Genomic DNA, 18,530 nt, shown 5'->3' with positions numbered 1-18,530 from the left:
ATTGTTTCAGTTTGAGGTACTGGCTCAGGATCAATCATCTATACTACCAAGCTTAATTGATCAGTCTCTATGTTCCAGGAAAACTAAGTTAACTAGAAATTCTGAAGTTAGAATTAATTTCAAGTTCTAGGAAAATATTTGTCATTGAGAAAAATATTTTAGATCATTCAGCTGCTGTCACTTCTGCCATTTCACCAGTCAACTGGAAGAATGAGCAGAGATGCATCAGTCTTTTTATGACTGCCTAAAGAAACTTTGGAAGCCTAACTGCCCAGTCAGCATAATTCTTACCACTCAGGAAACAAATTAGTCAGTCATTGCCATTTATTTCTTAGCACTGTAATAATTATAATGTTTCAGTTTCCTGGGGAGGGTTATCATTGTCAGCTAAATTAGCAGAGATTAATCATTCACGTTGAAGAGTTTCTTAACTCAGCTATATAAAATGTGTTGGCTGGAACGTCAGTTTAATTTTTTCAATGAATAATGTGGTGTTGTGGCCTTGTTCTTTCATACTTTATGGCATTTTCATCATCCTTATATTTTCCTGTCTATACATTTATGTATTCAGGTTATATGGGAAGTGAAAACTAAAGTAGTCTTAGGTCCAGGAGTTGCTAATCAGTCCTGGGCCAATGCCAAAACTGCACAGCTAGACTGAGGATCTAGTGACAGTTTTATAGTCTAATGTCCAGTGAACTACTAGGGCTCCTTTCAAACAAACAAACAAAAAAAACCCTATGTCCCTGTGGTTCTTAAACTGTGGTCCATGGAGTGTTGGATGGGACATGGCAGCTTCTCATTGCTTCCAGCTGTTAAATTATATTAAAAGAAGCTAATATACATTCCTAACATTTTTTTCACATAAGGCATTGTTGTGGTTGCCACAACAATGGTATTTGACCACTAATGAGGAAGGACAGTGGTCTTCACGATTCCAGATGAGATGGGTGGAGAAGCCATGAGACAGTTTCTCCTTAAAGATGTGCTCCACACTATGAAAAAGTTAGACCACTCCTCATTTGTTTTATTCGACAGTAGTGTATCCTTACAGTGTCAGTTTCTGTCTCTAGCAGTTTGTGAGGCATTGCCTGCTAAAGCTGTGTTGCAGTTGAAGTTGAGAAAGATTCAAGGATGGTAATTAGAATGTCGTGATTTGAAAGTTGGTTGTGACAAACTGCTAAGGCTAGAAACACTGACAGGTCCTGAGAGCAAGATTTTTGGAGCAGTAGGCCTGCTAGTGATGAGAAGGAAAATGGATTATTCTAAATATTTCACTGCGTTTAACTCTGGTATAATAATTTGTAAATTTAGGCTGAATTTCTGGCAGATATCTAATCTGGTATTCTTTTATCCCTGTATGTGTGCTACTCCCATTAATGCCAATAGGAGTTTGATGCATGTAAGGATTGCAGAACAGTGGTGGTGTGATCTTTCAGATCTTCCTGTTAGGAGAAATTTGCCATTAGTTGTTTGACACTGTCGTGTGTTTCAGAAGTGCTGTATTCTTTTTCCTCTGCAGTGCTTGTTGAAAGCTTGGTTAACTGACAAAGAGGAGGCTTTAAATAAAGTCCAAACAAGGAACTTCAAAGATCAAACAGAGCTGAGTGTGAATGTTCGAAAACTGGCTGTGAGTATTGCTATCCTGGTGTTCCCTGTCAATTTAAACAACATGAGTAAGTAACATGTTATTGGCCTGACTTCATTTGACGTCAGTAGGAGCTGTGAACATTCGGCATCTTTGAAAATCAGGCCACACATTCCCTCCTTATGTTTGTCAAAGTCCTTCATGGAGTTTTTCTTTGTAAAATGACATCTGTTTTGAGTATTTAACTTATTGTGGCAAACTATGGTTCTCTGTGCTGCATTATGACCAGTTGCCTCTGTGGTCAACAGTTCCCATTGTTTCACTAAAAACTGTCAGTAAAAGACACTTTCCAAAGTTCCCAGTGCTAGTTAAGATCTATGCTAAATTTTGTAGTAAACATACTCTTGAATACTCTACAATATAATAGCTGATTCTGGGGCTGATTCTTTTAAAACAATTCTTTCTCTCTTGTTGCATGATAAAGAATTGTGTTTTTAAAACACATAGTTTGTCTAGATCATGGAATTAAGAGAAAATTTGAGTAAAATCTGGAAAGTGGTGTGGAAGTATTTGGGATCTTTAAGTGAAAACAGTTAATGGATTTTTTTTAAAAAATGACAGATTTTGAAGGAAGATATGGGAATGAAGCGTCAAATGCTAGATCAGTTAAGTGAGGTTGGTCAGGATGTGGCACAGCTCCTTGGGAATAAAAGGGCTTCAAAGAAAATTGACAGTGATCTGGAGGAACTAACTCAGAGGTGGGACAGCTTAGTTCAGAAGCTTGAGGACTTCTCTAATCAGGTAAGCAAACAATATTAAATTGTCTTTCAATCCTTGAGATGTGTCCTTTGGCACCAGCTTTGGTAAAGGAAGGTTCATGCAATTACTTATGCCTAAATTAATCCATGATGTAATTCTGTGGACTTCCCTTGGTCTGACAGAACTCAAATTTGTTAACCTTTTGAACACAGCTGTGTGAGGCCCAATTTCTTCCACTCAGGATGAGAGAGAGGGGGGCCTTATTAATATATTTATCTTTATCTTTTACTGGTGGGCAAAATAGTTTATTTTATATTGCTTGGCATTTTATTGATTATGTGAATTTTTAAATGTTGTTGTAATGGTGCTGAGATTGGCTGAATTGGTGATACTTTAGAAGTCAGAATAAATAAGTACATGGAGTCATACCAAGGTTGAATTTAGACCAGTGTGATTTTTCTCAATATGGTACAGATTTACCATGATATATTGAAATTATAGACATAAACATTTATTTTGGCATGCAAGAATAAGAGCAAAGCTTGCGTGTTTACACCATATCTTGCTATTTAGAGCTTAGTTAATATTTCTTACTTGCACAAAACTCCCATTCAGTAAGGAGTGCTGAGTAAGCTAGGCCACATTTCTGAAAAAGACTTAATCATGTGCTTGACTTTGACTGTCTAGAGCACTCCCATGAGTCCAGTTCAAAGCCCTGTAAAGTCAATAGATTCCCGTTGACTGTAATGGGTCTTTGGATTGCGTGTCAATTTTTGCATAGTTGGAGTCTAGTTGTGATGAACTGGCAGCATAAAGAACAGGAGTACTTGTGGCACCTTAGAGACGCGTTTATAAAGTTTTGTTATACTTCAAAAAAAAACAACAACTACTCCTTCAACTCTCTCCCTTTCCCTCCCCCGAATGATGGTTTTTACTGGTGAATGAAAATCTGTCATTGGCTTTGTTGATTATATTTACTCAATCTGCTACAAACTTTCGGTCAATTTGAGAATTTTGATGCTTAGTTTCCCCATCTGGAAAAATTAGAATAATGTTACTTAACTCTTTTTTGTTGAAGTGCTTTGAGATCTACAGATGAGAAGGGCTAAATGAGTGAGGAGCTGTTTTTATTATTAAATGGGTTTGAATGACATGTAAATGTAATTGATTGAAAAAAGCACACAGAATTTGTCCTGTAAAGAATAAACTCTTTGCTAAATCGTTTTGTGTAGGTAACACAGTCCGTGGGAAATATAGGAGTGTCCCAAGTTTCACAGACGACAGATACAGAAATGATTTCTGTAAAGGAGCAGATAACGGTAAAACAATCCAGACAGGAACTACCCCCACCTCCACCACCAAAGAAAAGGCAGATACCTGTGGATATTGCAGCCAAAAAAAGGTAAGAATATATTATTGGTATTTGTTACTCACTAGATAATATTTTAAACTTATTTTCCTTAGTCTTTATATATGAAATTGTCTTAATGCAAGTAAGAAATATCTATAACCTCTAGTGCTGGGTGAAATTTTTTCAGCCAAAACTTATTTTTAAACAAAAAATGCAAGTTTGGGTTGACCAAAACATTTTGCATACTTGTAGAATTGTTTGTTGGGGAGGTGGAACCTTAAAAACTAAAACAAAACATGTTTTGAATTTTTGATTCAGAATGACTTAGTTTTGAAATTCACTTTAAATTTTTTTAAGTCTTAAAAAATCTTGAGTTTTTAAAAATCATCTGTCTTCCGGTCCCCCCTCAACTTTTTGATTTGCCAAAAATTTTGTTTCAGGTTGACACAACTATTGTTTTTTGACATCCCCCCACCCCGCCGCTCCCAGAACAGCCAGTGTTTCAAAAAAAAAAAAATCTGTTCTCTTCACATAGTGTCACCTAATTGTCACATAACTGGGGGCTCCAATTATGCTTGGTTGGTCCCCTCCTCTGACAGTGACATGTGCTCTGCATTGCGCCTCTACTTGTGCAAAGGTTTAAAGATGTTACACAAAATCTTCTGGAAATTGGTGTGCAACAAATAATCTTGAATTTTTCCACCAGTCAAAAAGTGGAGGAGAGGCTGAGGGGAGGGAAGAGAAGCTGAGAAGGAGGAGGGGAGGCTGAGGGAACTGGGGTTAATTAATCTGCAGAAGAAAAGAATGAGGGGGGATTTGATAGCAGCCTTCAACTACCTGAAGGGGGATTCCAAAGAGGATGTTAGGAAACACTATTTCACTAGGAGGGTGGTGAAGCACTGGAATGGGTTACCTAGGGAGGTGGTGGAATCTACATCCTTCAAGGTTTTTAAGGCCCTGCTTGACAAAGCCCTGGCTGGGATGATTTAGTTGGTGTTTTGTCCTGATTTGAGCAGGTGGTTGTTCTAGATGACCTCCAGGTCTCTTCTACCCCTAATATTCTATGATTCTATATATCTCCATATTATTATTAAGGCGGCATTTTCTCATAGACCTGAGTTCTATTTGTGGCTCTGTCACTGCTTCACTGTGTGGTTTTTGGGAAGTCATTCACTATCTGGTTTTCAGAGCTACAGAATACCTGCAGATCCCATTAACTTCAAATGGAGTTCTGGGTGCTCAAGACTGCTGAAAAATGTGGTGCTCAGCCTCTCTGTGCCTCAGTTTTGCCATTGAAAAATGGAGAGAATTTCCTTTGTAAAGCACTTTTAGATCTTTAGGTGAAAAGCAGCATCCAAGTGCCAAGTAATATTTATTTTATTTAGTAATATATAACATATTAATTATTTACTTCTAATTGTGTTAAAATACATTGTTGCAACTATCTGTACAGAAAAACTGGTGGTCTGCCTCCAGCCTTCCTATATATTTAATAGCAGAGACCATAATGTATTGAGGTCTCATTGCTAGGAACACACTGGGTGGTGGTGTTTTTTTTTTGTTTTTTTTTTTTAAGCAAAATGTACTTTAGTGTCCTTTATAAAATATTGTAACTAAAACTATGGTCAAGGTAAATGAACAGAGTAAATGCTGTGCATGCATTTCTTACCCTTGCCATTTTCTGTTTACTCTCCATTTTGAAAAATTCAGTAATTTATTTGACCAGCCATTTGGCTTCTGTACTTTTATTAATATTAGAGACCTGAGCCAAGAGCAGGGCTTTACTGTGCTAGGTGCTGTTCATTTACGTAGTAAGACATAGCTGTATTTTTTATAGCTTAAAATATCCCCATTTTAAAGATGGAGAACTAAAGCACAGAGAGATAAAGGAACTTGCCTGAAGTTACCTGACAAGTCTGTAGCACAGTGTCTGATTGAACCCAGAGCACCTTAGTTCCAGTCTGATGCCGTAACCATAATATCATCATTCTCTGTTTACAGTTCTTGAATTAGAGGTTTATGATGCTGTATAAACTTTTTTTTTTGCTTTTTAAGAAAGTGATTGATCCTGCCTCAATTTACCATCTCCCTTTACTAGTGTTAAAGCTGTATCAGAGAATGGAGTTGGAAAAAACAGGTTAAACTTTCAGTTGCTGTTTTTGCCACTTCCCTATAACACAAGTTTGAGCCAATAAATGAACAATGGCAGGAAACCTGCAAATTCTCCCACGAACAGTTTGACTGACTTAACAGTAACTTGCTGGAATTAGTTTCTCACTGGGTTAATTACAGGCTGTTATGCATGGGAAAGTAATAAGTGTGACTTTAAACCAATATAGTTAAACTGGTATAGTCCTCATACATAGCCTTAAAGAGTGTTTATTTTTTCTTGTTTAATTTGTCACTTTGGAAATGGTTTAAACTAAAAAAGCCACTCTCATGGTGAGCTATTCTGGTATAAAAATGTTGGCTTAAATTCACACCTTAGCTGATACTGGCTTAGCTTTCCTGTGTACACCAGCCCGTAGTGTAGTCGAAGAGCCTGATTTTAAGCTATTTCTCAATCAGCTGATCATTTCTAATGCCTTTGCCAGCTGCTCTGAGTTATTGTTATGTAATTCTTTAGCAGCTGGTTCTTCATTTAAGCTAATGTGTTTTTTACATATATTTACAGAGTTTGGAACAAAAATATAGTCCTTAGTTGTCTATCATTCATATTTTTAATTTTGTTTTTTTTTAGGGAAACCTATTCTTATGCTTATAGCATTGTAAGATGCATCCTATAGGACCGTATGTTAATAGAAATAGTAATCATGTGTTGTAAGGTATCTGTAAAATGAGAAAACAAAAGGTACCATTGCATCAAAGTTCATGCAAGGGAAGTTGATGATAACGAAATGGTTTTCACTGTGGCAGTTTAATGAAGAGTCTGTAAGCAGTGAGATTTGTCGCTACTCACTTGTGGTAGGGCAGTAATGTGAAAATACATGAATGCATGTGTGCACCTTGGTTTCTCAGTGTTGATGGAGGAACATGCGGAACTTAATAAAAGACACAATGACCGAATGGGGAGAAAAAAGTGATGAAAAATTTTATCATCTGACCTTTTAAACCAGGTTTGATGCTGAAAATGCTGAGCTGTTGAACTGGATTTTGAAATCAAAAGCTGCCATTCAGGCCATAGAAATCAAAGAATACAAGAAGATGAGAGAGACTGCAAACATGAAAGAAAAGTTGAAGGTAAACTAAGAAGATGGAAGGATGTTCCAGTGAATAGTTTGTCAGTTTTCGCTTGCTATCAGCTAGAGGTGCAGTCTGATCTGAGAGCTTTCTGTGGATTAAGTTCCATTGTTAATGCTGGACAAACGTGGAACTCTCTGATTGGCTGTAAGCAATATTGTGGCTGCTGGGTCATACTTACTGATTTACTGGGAGGAGGTTTTTTCTTTTCTTTTCTTGCTAATATCCGTCTTCAGTGTATTAATAGGAAGTACATTTCTTGAGGATTATTGTATTTTCTAGCTAGCTACTTATTTGAACCTAATGGCTGACAACTGGAGATGGGGACCGATTGAAAACACTCAAGTAACCTTGGGAAAGTATAGAGCTGTGGGCAGTCTCTACACACAATCCCCTGGAGGCATATATTGACCCTCAGCCCACCCTGTCCCTCAGAAGAGCCTGAAGTGTTTTATTGCTAAAGTAATTGGAATCATACTACTTAGAATCTTAGCATAGGTCAGAGTCCCTGTAATTATACCCTTTATACAATACTGATGCTATAAAACTGTCACCAACCTGTGAGACAGTGTAGAATTTACAAGACCCTGTGGGAGCTATGCCTACTCTGTCTTGGATTCATGCCACTGGAGGAGTGAATCCTTGTGACCATTTTTTTTTCTTTTTTCTTTCTTTTTTTTTTTTAAGCATTGTCTTTGCAAAAGCTTGCTGGAATATTAGCAGTACACCTCTACCTCAATATAACGCTGTCCTCGGGAGCCAAAAAAATCTTACCGTGTTATAGGTGAAACCGCGTTATATCGAACTTGCTTTGATCCGCAGGATGCTTTACCGCGTTTTATCAGAATTCGTGTTATATCGGGTCGCGTTATCTCTGGGTAGAGGTATACTTGAATCTGCTTGTGGAATCTTAATGTGCATATTTAAGTCTCCAGAAGGAGACTCACTTCTGAGTAGGCTCCAGTGCGAAAAGAGGACATTAAGGCTATATAGAAGGACATTGTAGCTGCTGCTGCTGCTATTATTATTATTATTATTATTATTATTTATTATTCATTATTTATAAAGCTCCATAAATGTGCAAGGCTCTTCACAAAACAGAGTCCTTGCCCAGAAGAGTTTACAGTCTGATCCCAGTTCTGCAATTTACAACACACAGACAGCATGCTCCTCTGTGGAGCCCCATTTAAGTAAGTAAGGGTTCCAGGGAAGTATAGCAGTTCACCTGTCTGTTGTCAATTGCAGGCTTAGAGCCCGTGTTAAGACGAGTAGAAGAAGGTGACAAACACAGAGAAGAGTTGATGGAGAAAAGGATGAGTGTGCAAACGATAAGTTCATGAGGTCACTGGCATGTATCAAGAGGGCTTATAGTTAAAAAATTAATTTAACTTTAGACTGTGGCTTGTAAATCTCCTTGAAGAGATGCATTTTGAGGGGGAACTGGAAGGAGGGGTAGATGCATGGCAGAAGAGGGAGTAGCCAGGGGGTTCCTGGCGTGTGTGTGTGATTTTAAAAATTAAAAAAAAAACAGTGAAATGTGGGTAAAGGATGTGAAGGGTTATTCATCTGAGCTGCTTGACCTGAGCAAAATGGACATGTTGGGGAATGAAAAGGAGAGAAGAGCTAAGAAGGAAGATGGAGCCACTCCAGTTTCAAAATGACGGCCCTATATTTACTAATAAGTTAAAGAAGCCAATCTGAACCAATAATTTCCCCTGGCCCCCAAATAAAAAGGGAGGGAGAAGGGAAATGATTTTGACGGTTTTGATTAAGAAATTAAATTGAAGGTTGGGGTGTTAGTATTCAAGGCTCTCCACAGGGCTGGCACAGGTTATCTGAGGAACCATCTACCTCTACACAATCTCACTGGAGCAATACACCCATTAGTACAGAGGACAGGTTTCTAGGCCTCCAGCCCACTGTTACATTCTGGGAGTGAAGTTTGCATCAAAATGACCGTGAATCTCACTGCCTTCACACCACATTTGAAAGCTTGTTAATTCGACTCAGATTTCCCTCATTATTCAATTATTTTTTTTTTTAAAGTTTTTTGTGGGGAAATGGTAGGAGGGAAAAGAAACTTCAGTTATTTGAAAGAATTAACACTTCCATTTCTCCTGATGAGTGTAGTATGAAGAAAAAAAAATGCCTGGAGCCCTGATCTTGCAAGCATCCGAGCATACCCAAAAGAACAAATTAAAAACATATAGGCAGGGCAAGCTGGAGAAGCTTGCATCTGCAATATCTGCTTTCTAGGCAAATTGGAAGCTTCAGATTTCACAGGATTCGATGCATTTTTTAACAGAATTACATACACCTGCAGGGCCAGCTTCTGCCGCTCACAATGTAAATTACTGCAGTTAGCTCTACTCAGCGGATAACACTCTCCACTTACTGTTAATTTGGGGCCCAATCCTACTCCTGTGAATTTATGAAAGTTTGCCAGTGACATTTAGGAGACCAAAATGAGGCCCTTTAAGGCACACACAATTAACTGGAAAGAACATGGGAGTCAAGCATTCAAGAATAAAAGGCCAGGAAATTTTACCCGTTGGCTGAATTTGACTTGGACTAAACATAATAAACATGGATCAAACAAAAAACCCAGAGTGCTACAATAACACTAGGAATAAAATTGCAGTGTTTTATCAACTTGCAACCAGCACTGGGAGAAAATGCTTGTGTTGGCTTAAATGCAGGGAACAAAATATTCCATGGGGAGCCAATACAGAGAGTGTAGTGTGGTGTGCCCTTGCTGGCCCGTGTTGCTGAGTAAGTGGGATGTTACCTTCACCCCATTGTTCTCTTCTGAGATTTCCAATGAAGGTGGTTATTTTTACTGTATTTTTTTAATACAAATGTAACTGAAAAGTCACTTTCCCATGGGACACTGAATGACTGCTGAATAGTTAGTCACATGCAGCATGTTTCAGGTTTGAATTGGAATTTATATATGAAAGGTTCCACATCTCATCATCACTGGCCAACCAGACTGTTTTGGTCACCTTTTATTTTTGGTATCATGATAATATGATTAACCTTTTTTTGTGACCAGTAAGTATTACTGTGTAATACAGCTTGGCATTCATTTCTGAAGCAAACATGACTAACAAACACTCAAAGATGTGTTGCTGTTTGCAACTGGAATCTCCTGCAAGAGATCTTGAATTATCTGGGGAGTGGTAAAGAAGTATGTATTATGTGCTGTACTGAAAAAGTTTGTGTCAATTGAAATGCCCATCTTTGAAACAATGTTCTTTGTTGGGATTTGATTCGCAGGCCCTAGAAAATGAAATGGCGGAGAAAAGCCAGAGGTTAGATGATCTGAGCCAAAGTGGACAGAATCTGTTGGATCAAATGGGAAAAGGTAAGAGATCTTTAAAGTTCTTTCATTTTTTGTTTTGGTGGAGGCAAGTGATTTTAAGCACTTGATTGAGTCGAAGCAGAGGCATTTATTGAAGATACTTTTCCAGATTAAGTCTTTCTTCAACTCTTATCTTCTAGAGAGAGCTGAATGGGTCTTAATTGGTGTTGATGAACACAATGCATGTGAATGTTAACCAGACTTATGAAAGATCAGCTCTGAAAACATTTCTCGAAAGTAGCATGTCCATTCACTTCCTCTTAGGGTTTCTGTTTTATTTCCATTGATCTGAAGATGTTGAAAAAGGCAACGTTAAAATTACGTATTGTTCTTTTGGAATCTTAAACAAAGAATTTGTCTTCAAGACTTTCATATGTTACTGGCCTGCTGTTTTAGAGCAAAGTTTGAATTGGACAAATATCAGTGTATCTATTTTTGAATATTTGTCTGCTTTATACATGTTTGTGATTCTGTGTAAAAATTCTTGTCAGTGAGTTTTGGTAATACAGTCACTACCCATGGTACAAAGGCAAAAGAGATGATCATAGCTTGAGACGTAATCTGAGTGAATGATTGTTAAAACCCTAACTTCCAAAAACTTACAATTAACATCAGTGAAAACAGAATCTTTCAGCCATGCCAAAGGATTGCTAGATAATAATTCCAATAAATACAATGAAATGCTGTCAGTAAAGCAAGTCTCATTCTCCTGTAAAGCAGCTCTTCACATACTCTGGAGACTGAATGTTTGTTGCTCTGAGGTCTAGTCCACAATTGCACCCTGGTACCATAGTTATGATTATCAGTGTCCTCAGCTAGTCAAAGCGATGATGCATACCACCATCAGTGTGTTGACAGTGGTGTCTGTGTATGCCACACGTGCATGGCATGCCCCAAGATTGGCTGTGCCCACAGGATGATTCTGTCTTGTCCCTGAACACTCATGGAGGACATCATTTTGTAGAACCAGATGGCATCCTCCACACCATGTGACCTCACACACGAGAGGTCATGCCACATGTTCTACAAAATGGGATCCTTCACACATACAAGGTCATGACCTCACATACACGTGTAGAGTTGCATGCCTTACTAAGTGTCATGGGGCACACCGCTGGTGTTGACCATTTTTTCTGATAGACTTTGTAAAACGTCTGCCAGGCTACCCAGCAGTTGGGCTTTTCCCATTCAGAAAGCCCTCATTTGCTAGGAGTCTCTATCCAGATGATTCTTTTCCTGCTAGGGGTGAAATCTCTAATTTTGTCAGTTACCTGGTGTCACGTTCTGGGGTGCAGTCCAGACCAGTGAGGGGATGTCATTGTCTGTCCCCGTACCTTAAGTGTCTCACAATGCTTTGCTGTTGTAGCTCCCAACCTGGGCTGTTCGCAACTAGCCTGCAGGTTGCACCCTGAATGTCTGTGTGCTAGACAGCCCTGGTTCAGCAGCACTGACCCCAGCAGCTGGTCCATGTTCCTACTCTAACTTCCACTATCTATGGTTGCTACTTGCAGGGTGACTCCAACACACTCCCAGTCCCAGATTTTCCCAAAACCATGTGTTCTGCAATGTCCAACCCTCTCCTGGGTAGTTCAGAGAAATAATATGGTTCATTTAAAGACACACAAACACATCACAGCTTATTAATTGGGGTGAATACACCTTTTTCTTTAAATACAGCACTGAGTTGGTTTATGGTAAAGTGAAATAATTTTTTTAACAAAATTAGGATTAATAGAGACAAGGTGGGTGGGGTTATATCTTTTATTGGATCAATTTCTAATAGTGAGAGAGACAAGCTTCGAAACCACACAGAGCTCTTCTTCAGGTCTAGGAAAGGTACTCCGAGCATCACGGCTAAATGCAAGATGGAACAGATTGTTTAGCATAAGTAGTTAGTGCACGTTCTAAGGGACCATTCAAGGTTGAGTAGCTCATTAATGTCTCTGCAGTCACAGGACAAAAAGAGGGGTCCACGATTTTTAGTATCTAGCAGAGCTATGAATTTAAGCTGCCAGGCTCATCTTTTGAAAGTGTTGTGTAGGTTTCTTTGAGGATGAGGATTAATAGGACAGAAATAGGTTGATCACTTTATGAAAAGTGTTCATCCACATGTGATAGGGTGTTTTTGTCTTTATCATTTTCCCTGTGTGTTCATTCAAGAGCATACTGCTTGTCTGGTTTCATCCACATAGTTGTTGGGGCATTTAGTTCACTGACTGGGGTATACCACATCTTGTGATAGGCATGCGTAGGATCTGTGGATCTTGAAAAGTGTGTTATGGGGAGTGTGACGTTGTGCAGTCTATATGATTTTATAAAAACATGATAATAAGTGAATATAATGGAACTGGGATATGCTTCATGCAAAAGGTCTCTTGTAAGGTATCATTACAAAGTTTATAATCTACTGAGTATGATCATCCGATTTGTATAAATGTACCACTCTTGTATCTAAAACTAGAAATATAAAATATAACTCTGAGGGCCTATTGTAATTATGTAAAGTGTGGGCCATTAATGATGGTTTGGAATCTTGATGACTCCCATTAACAAGGACCATTATCCGCAGATGGCTGTGTTTACCTGTGAGTCTTCCTGCATGTGTGTGTGCTGGCAAGTGGGCAATGAAGTCTTGCAGTGACATGTGATCATGACACCTGAACTGGAATCCATCTTTAACCTGGTGCTTTTCCAGTGAGTGGGGGTAGAAACCCACCCAGAGGGACAAAGGGTTCCCACCTTATGCAAAAGATATATAAAGGGGTGGAACAGAACAAAGGGGAGAGATTTCAGAGTAGCAGCCGTGTTAGTCTGTATCCGCAAAAAGAACAGGAGTACTTGTGGCACCTTAGAGACTAACAAATTTATTAGAGCTTATGCACTAATAAATTTGTTAGTCTCTAAGGTGCCACAAGTACTCCTGTTCTTTTTAAAGGGGAGAGAGGAGCCATCATGAAGAATCCCCTAGCTACCACCTGAGCTGGAACAAGAGCTGTACCAGGGGAAAGAATTGTGCCCAGGCCTGGAAGGTGTCCAGTCTGAGAAAAAGCTTACTGAAGCATCTCTGAGGGTGAGATTATCTGTATTCCGTTTGATTAGACATAGATTTGCGCATTTAATTTTATTTTGCTTGGTGACTTACTTTGTTCTGTCTGTTACTACTTGGAACCACTTAAATCCTACTGTCTGTATTTAATAAAATCACTTTCTACTTAGTAATTTAGTCAGAGTATGTATTAATACCTGGGGGTCTATCAGTGTTATAGAGGGCGAACAATTTTTGAGTTTACTCTGCATAAGCTTTATGAAGGGTAAAACGGATTTATCTGGGTTTTGACCCCATTGGGAGTTGGGCATCTGAGTGCTAAAGATAAGCACACTTCTGTGAGCTGTTTTCAGGTAAACTTGCAGCTTTGGGGTAAGTGATTCAGACCCTGGGTCTGTGTTGGAGCAGACGGGAGTGTCTGGCTCAGCAAGACAGGGTGCTGAAGTCCTGAGCTGGCAGGGAAAACAGGAGCAGAGGTAGTCTTGGCACATCAGGTGGCAGCTCCCAAGGGGGTTTCTGTGATCCAACCATGTCAGGGAGTTTTGATCTTTGGGGTGGTGAAGATATGTCTGCAAATTTTGCGTCTGGTGCCACTTTGAGTTAGTGTGTCCTGGTCTGTGGGGAGCTTGCTTTTGATGAGGAGCTTGGAGAGGCTGGGGGTGGTGTTTGAAGGCCAGAAGTGGAATTCAGGAAAGATTTTCTTCGGGATGGGGTCCTCATTGAGTATGGGTTATTGTTTGATACCCCATATTGGTTCAAGTGTGGGGTGGCAGGTGATAACTAGGGGTGTGCGGTTGGATGGTTCTTCTCGGGTATTTGGGTGGCTTGTTCCATGATTTGATATACTTCTCTGGTGGAGTGTCCTTGTTTGGAGAAAGCGGCTTTAAGTGTATTAAGGTGTGTATCCCGGACTTTAAGTGAGTTTAAATATAAGGAATGAAGATAGAAAGTTGTAAGTAAAACAAAATAAAATACGCTTCTAAAAGTCTAAATCTTAATCTAGCAAGGTACAAGCTTTGTTCAAGATGATTTCTCTTGCCAGCCATTCTTCTTTCCAGCCATGGCTGACTTTCCCGCAGTAAGGACCTTCCACAAAAGTACAAGGTGCTAGCTTCCCTTGTCGTCTTAGGTGAAAGATCTTTGCCTAAGCAGGTTACTCACCTATATTTGGTTCCAGAGATTTCAACCGCCTCTTGGTTGAAGGACATCCTTTCAGTTTGCAAGAATTCTGGCCTCTTGTGTTTGTCTAGTGATGGATGACAAAAACCGTTTCTGTACTTGCTTATATGTTCCAAAATTCAATGACTTTGGGCAGGTCTATACTTAAAATGCTGCATTTGCACAACTGCAGTGCTTAAGTGAAGATGCTCGTATGCCAATGGGAGAGCTTCTCCTGTCCGTGTAGTTAATCCACCTCCGTGAGAGGTGGTAGCTGTGTTGCTGGGAAAAGCTCTCCTGTTGGCGTAGGGGGTTAGCTCAGTATAACCATGTTGCGCAGGGGTGTGAAAAATCCACACCTCTGAGCAACGTAATTCTACCAATATAGGTCTGTAAGTTAGATGTGGCCTTTGTTTCAAGAGGCAGGATGACTTCATGCTCTTCTTCCCTTTCTGTGGGCTTCCCATTCCCAGTATAATTTCTGTATAATGGAGCTTCTGTTGTTTCTGATTCCACCATGCTTAATTTACATAGGAGACAGGTAGATAGCTGTGACATCCTCTCCTGTCTCAGCAGACAGTACAGCCTAATATAAATGAGTATCTGTAATTCCTTATGTAGTGTTAATACATACATCTTACAATGATGTTAGTCACCAGTGTGTCATTAGCTTTCAGAGAAGACCTCACTTTATACACTTTTATAATACAGTAATACTGTATACAATCAATTGATTCAGTTGAGTTGTTAGTTTTCAAATGATACCTCACAAGACACATTTTGTACAAAGATTATTACAATAGTGTATAGTGTAAGAATACAGGGTTCTTAGTGTCGCACCTGGGTCTCTGTTACAATGGGTCATAATCTCTCACAAGCTTATGAGCCAACTAATTTAGTGTAAAGCTAGACAGTAAAAACTTATGCTGCTTTGTGATTGTTTTTAGGTTTCAAACCTCTTTTGGGGAGGAATCTTCTATTCTCTAATTATGAAGGTCTTTGGCCTTAACAAGCATTACATACTGATTATAATGCAAAACACATGTTTCAAAATTTGGCTAGTGCAACTTAACAATAGGATATTATAGAAGTATTGTTTAACTTTTCTGTCAAGGGGAAAATATATAATGTCAAGCAAGACAAAATATGTAGATTTCTCTTAAAATTTTTGACGACTTCACCCAGTGAATATACTTCATAAGACCGCATCCAAATACACCTTGTATAAAGAATTGGCAACTTGAAACAGAAATAGCAACACAAACATGCAACTGTGAGATATAAAGAGTACTTTTAAGAATCTGAATTATTGATTACTTTAGGCTGTAATTCAGAGTGCCTCAATCATTATACTAGAGTATTAGATAATATAGCCTTGCTAATTAAAGTTACAAATTCTTCATATTCCTGAATATCCAGATACCTTATCAATAATGCTGCAGGAATGAAAGTTACGAATCTGGAAAGTATCTATAAGATCACTGTATTACGTTATGTTGTCACAAGCCACAGTTTCTACTACAAATTGTGGTGTTACTAGCACTGAAAGTGATTGCAAGTTTCAAGGCAATGTGATGGAGAAGCATATATAGAACTTTTTAGTGTAGACAAAATCCCCAATTACTTACCCACCACAAGGGGGGAAAAAAATACAAACACAGCGAGAAAACTGTGTGGGTGAAGTCTGTTCGTCTTACAATGTTACATCTTCAAGGCATATATTGTACTGGTTATTCAAATTTATTCAGTCTCTTTTTTAAGAAAATGTGTGTGAGCTAGTATAGAAAGAAAAATGCTTCATGCAGTCTCTGTGGGCTGGCAATGTTGTGTTTTGCAGCTATTATTCATATTACTATCTAGTTGTTAATCACATCTATCTGCAATGTAACATTGTTTGGTATTGTTCCTCCTCTTTCCCAGCCTGACATCCACCCTTTCGACAAATTTACTGACCCCAGCGTGCAGTTAGGGACTGATGCTTCTTAGTTTGCTGCTTGTCTTTTTCAACAGTAACTCTAGAGCGCTGCAGGGAAAACTTCATAAAAAAGCCCATTGTTTAATGAAGTTAATTTTATTTAATGATTTAAGATGTTTAAATGTTGACTTCCAAAATATAATTCAGTATTTAAAATAAAAAACGGGTGACAGCTCATCATTGTAAACTGTGAATTTGTTTGTCAGAGGGAGTGAAAAGAATGAGGAGTACTTGTGGCACCTTAGAGACAAACAAATTTGCTTGGGCTTAAGCTTTCTTGGGCTAAAACCCACTTCATTGGATGCATGCAGTGGACAATACAGTAGGAAGAGAGAGAGAGTCTCTCTCTCTCTCTCTCTCTCTCTGAAAAAATGGGTGTTGCCATACCAACTCTAACCAGACTAATCAATTAAGGTGGGCTATTATCAGCAGGAGAAAAAAAAACTTTTGTAGTGCTAATTAGGATGGCCCATTTCAAACAGTTGACAAGAAGATGTGAGTAACAGTAGGAGAAAAATTAGCATGGGGAAATATTTTTTTCCTTCATGTAATGACCCATCCATTCCCAGTCTTTATTCAAGCCTAATTTAATAGTATCCAATTTGCAAATTAATTCCAGTTCTGCAGTTTCTCATTGGAGTCTGTTTTTGAAGTTTTTGTTGTTGGAGAATTGCGACTTTTAGGTCTGTAATTGAGTGACCAGGGAGGTTCAAGTGTGGCGCACTCAGCTGTGGTTGGCCTGGGCCAACTGATTTGGGCTTGTGGGGCTTAGGCTGCAGGGCTAAAAATTGCTGTGTAGACATACGGGGTGTGATGGACTGGATCACAGAACCCCCCTTGGGAGCTGCCACCTGATGTGCCAAGACTACTTCTGCCCCTGCTTTCCCTGCCAGTTCGGGACCCCAGCACCCTGTCTTGCTGAGCCAGACACGCCCGTCTGCTCCAACACAGACCCAGGGTCTGAATTACTTGCCCCCAAAGCTGCAGACTTGACTGAAAGCAGCTAACAGAAGTGTTCTTGTCTTTAACACCCAAATACAGTAAATCCCTTTTACCCCGTATAAGGCTTCTTCGCCTTTTATAACACTGATAGAGAGGTATGCACAGCTGTTCTCTCCCCCCCACCCCCCGGTATTAATACATACTCTGGGTTAATTAATAAGTAAAAGGTGATTTTATTAAATACAGAAAGTAGGATTTAAGTGGTTCCAAGTAGTAACACAGAACAAAGTGAAATAAACCAAGCAAAATAAAATAAAACATGCAAATCTATGTCTAATACAGTAAGAAACTGAAAACAGATAAGATCTCACCCTCAGAGATGTTTCAATACGTTTCTTTCACAGACTGGATGCCTTCCTAGTCTGGACACAATCCTTTCCCCTGGTACAGCCCTTGTTCCAGCTCAGGTGGTAGCTAGGGGATTCTTCGTGATGGCTCCTCTCTTTGTTCTGTTCCACCCATTTATATATCTTTTGCATAAGGCGGGAATCCTTTGTTCCTCTCTGGGTTCCCGTCCCCTCCTTCTCAATGGAAAGACACAAGGTTAAAGATGGATTCCAGTTCAGGTGACATGATCACATGTCACTGTAAGACTTCATTACCCACTTGCCAGCACACAGGTATACAGGAAGAATTACAGGTAAAACAGACCCATCTGCAGTCAATTGTCCTGGTTAATGGGAGTCATCAAGATTCCAAACCACCATTAATAGCCCACACGTTGCATAATTACAATAGGCCCTCAGAGTTATATTTCATATTTCTAGTTTCAGACACAAGAGTGGTACATTTAGACAAATAGGATGATCACACTCAGTAGATTATAAGCTTTGTAATGATACCTTACAAGAGACCTTTTGCATAAAGCATATTTCAGTTACATTAGCATATTTTCATAAAATCATATAGAGTGCAACATCACACGGGGGACCATGCGAGGGTGGAGGATCCTGGAGCTTGGGCTGGAGCCCAAGCCAGATCATGTACACAGTGATTTTTGGACTCTGTGAGCACGAATCAGCTGACTTAGTTTTTTTTATCCCTGTG

At 39.2% G+C, this 18,530-nt stretch overlaps 1 protein-coding gene across 1 annotated transcript in view; it reads left to right on the top strand.

Moving 5' to 3' along the window:
• Positions 1 to 18,530, top strand: part of UTRN (utrophin) — a 513,556-nt gene that overhangs the window by 89,826 nt on the left and 405,200 nt on the right. The window contains exons 14-18 of the mRNA XM_026649537.2: positions 1,523 to 1,630; positions 2,210 to 2,389; positions 3,580 to 3,749; positions 6,815 to 6,938; positions 10,218 to 10,305. Of these exons, the coding sequence (XP_026505322.1) occupies positions 1,523 to 1,630; positions 2,210 to 2,389; positions 3,580 to 3,749; positions 6,815 to 6,938; positions 10,218 to 10,305 (670 nt within the window). The remainder of the gene's footprint in view (positions 1 to 1,522; positions 1,631 to 2,209; positions 2,390 to 3,579; positions 3,750 to 6,814; positions 6,939 to 10,217; positions 10,306 to 18,530) is intronic.

The sequence above is a fragment of the Terrapene carolina genome, unplaced genomic scaffold (assembly GCF_002925995.2).
Source record: "Terrapene carolina triunguis isolate 2854851 unplaced genomic scaffold, T_m_triunguis-2.0 Scaffold85, whole genome shotgun sequence".
NCBI lineage: Eukaryota > Metazoa > Chordata > Testudines > Emydidae > Terrapene > Terrapene triunguis.
This window is presented reverse-complemented; position numbering and strand designations above follow the sequence as displayed.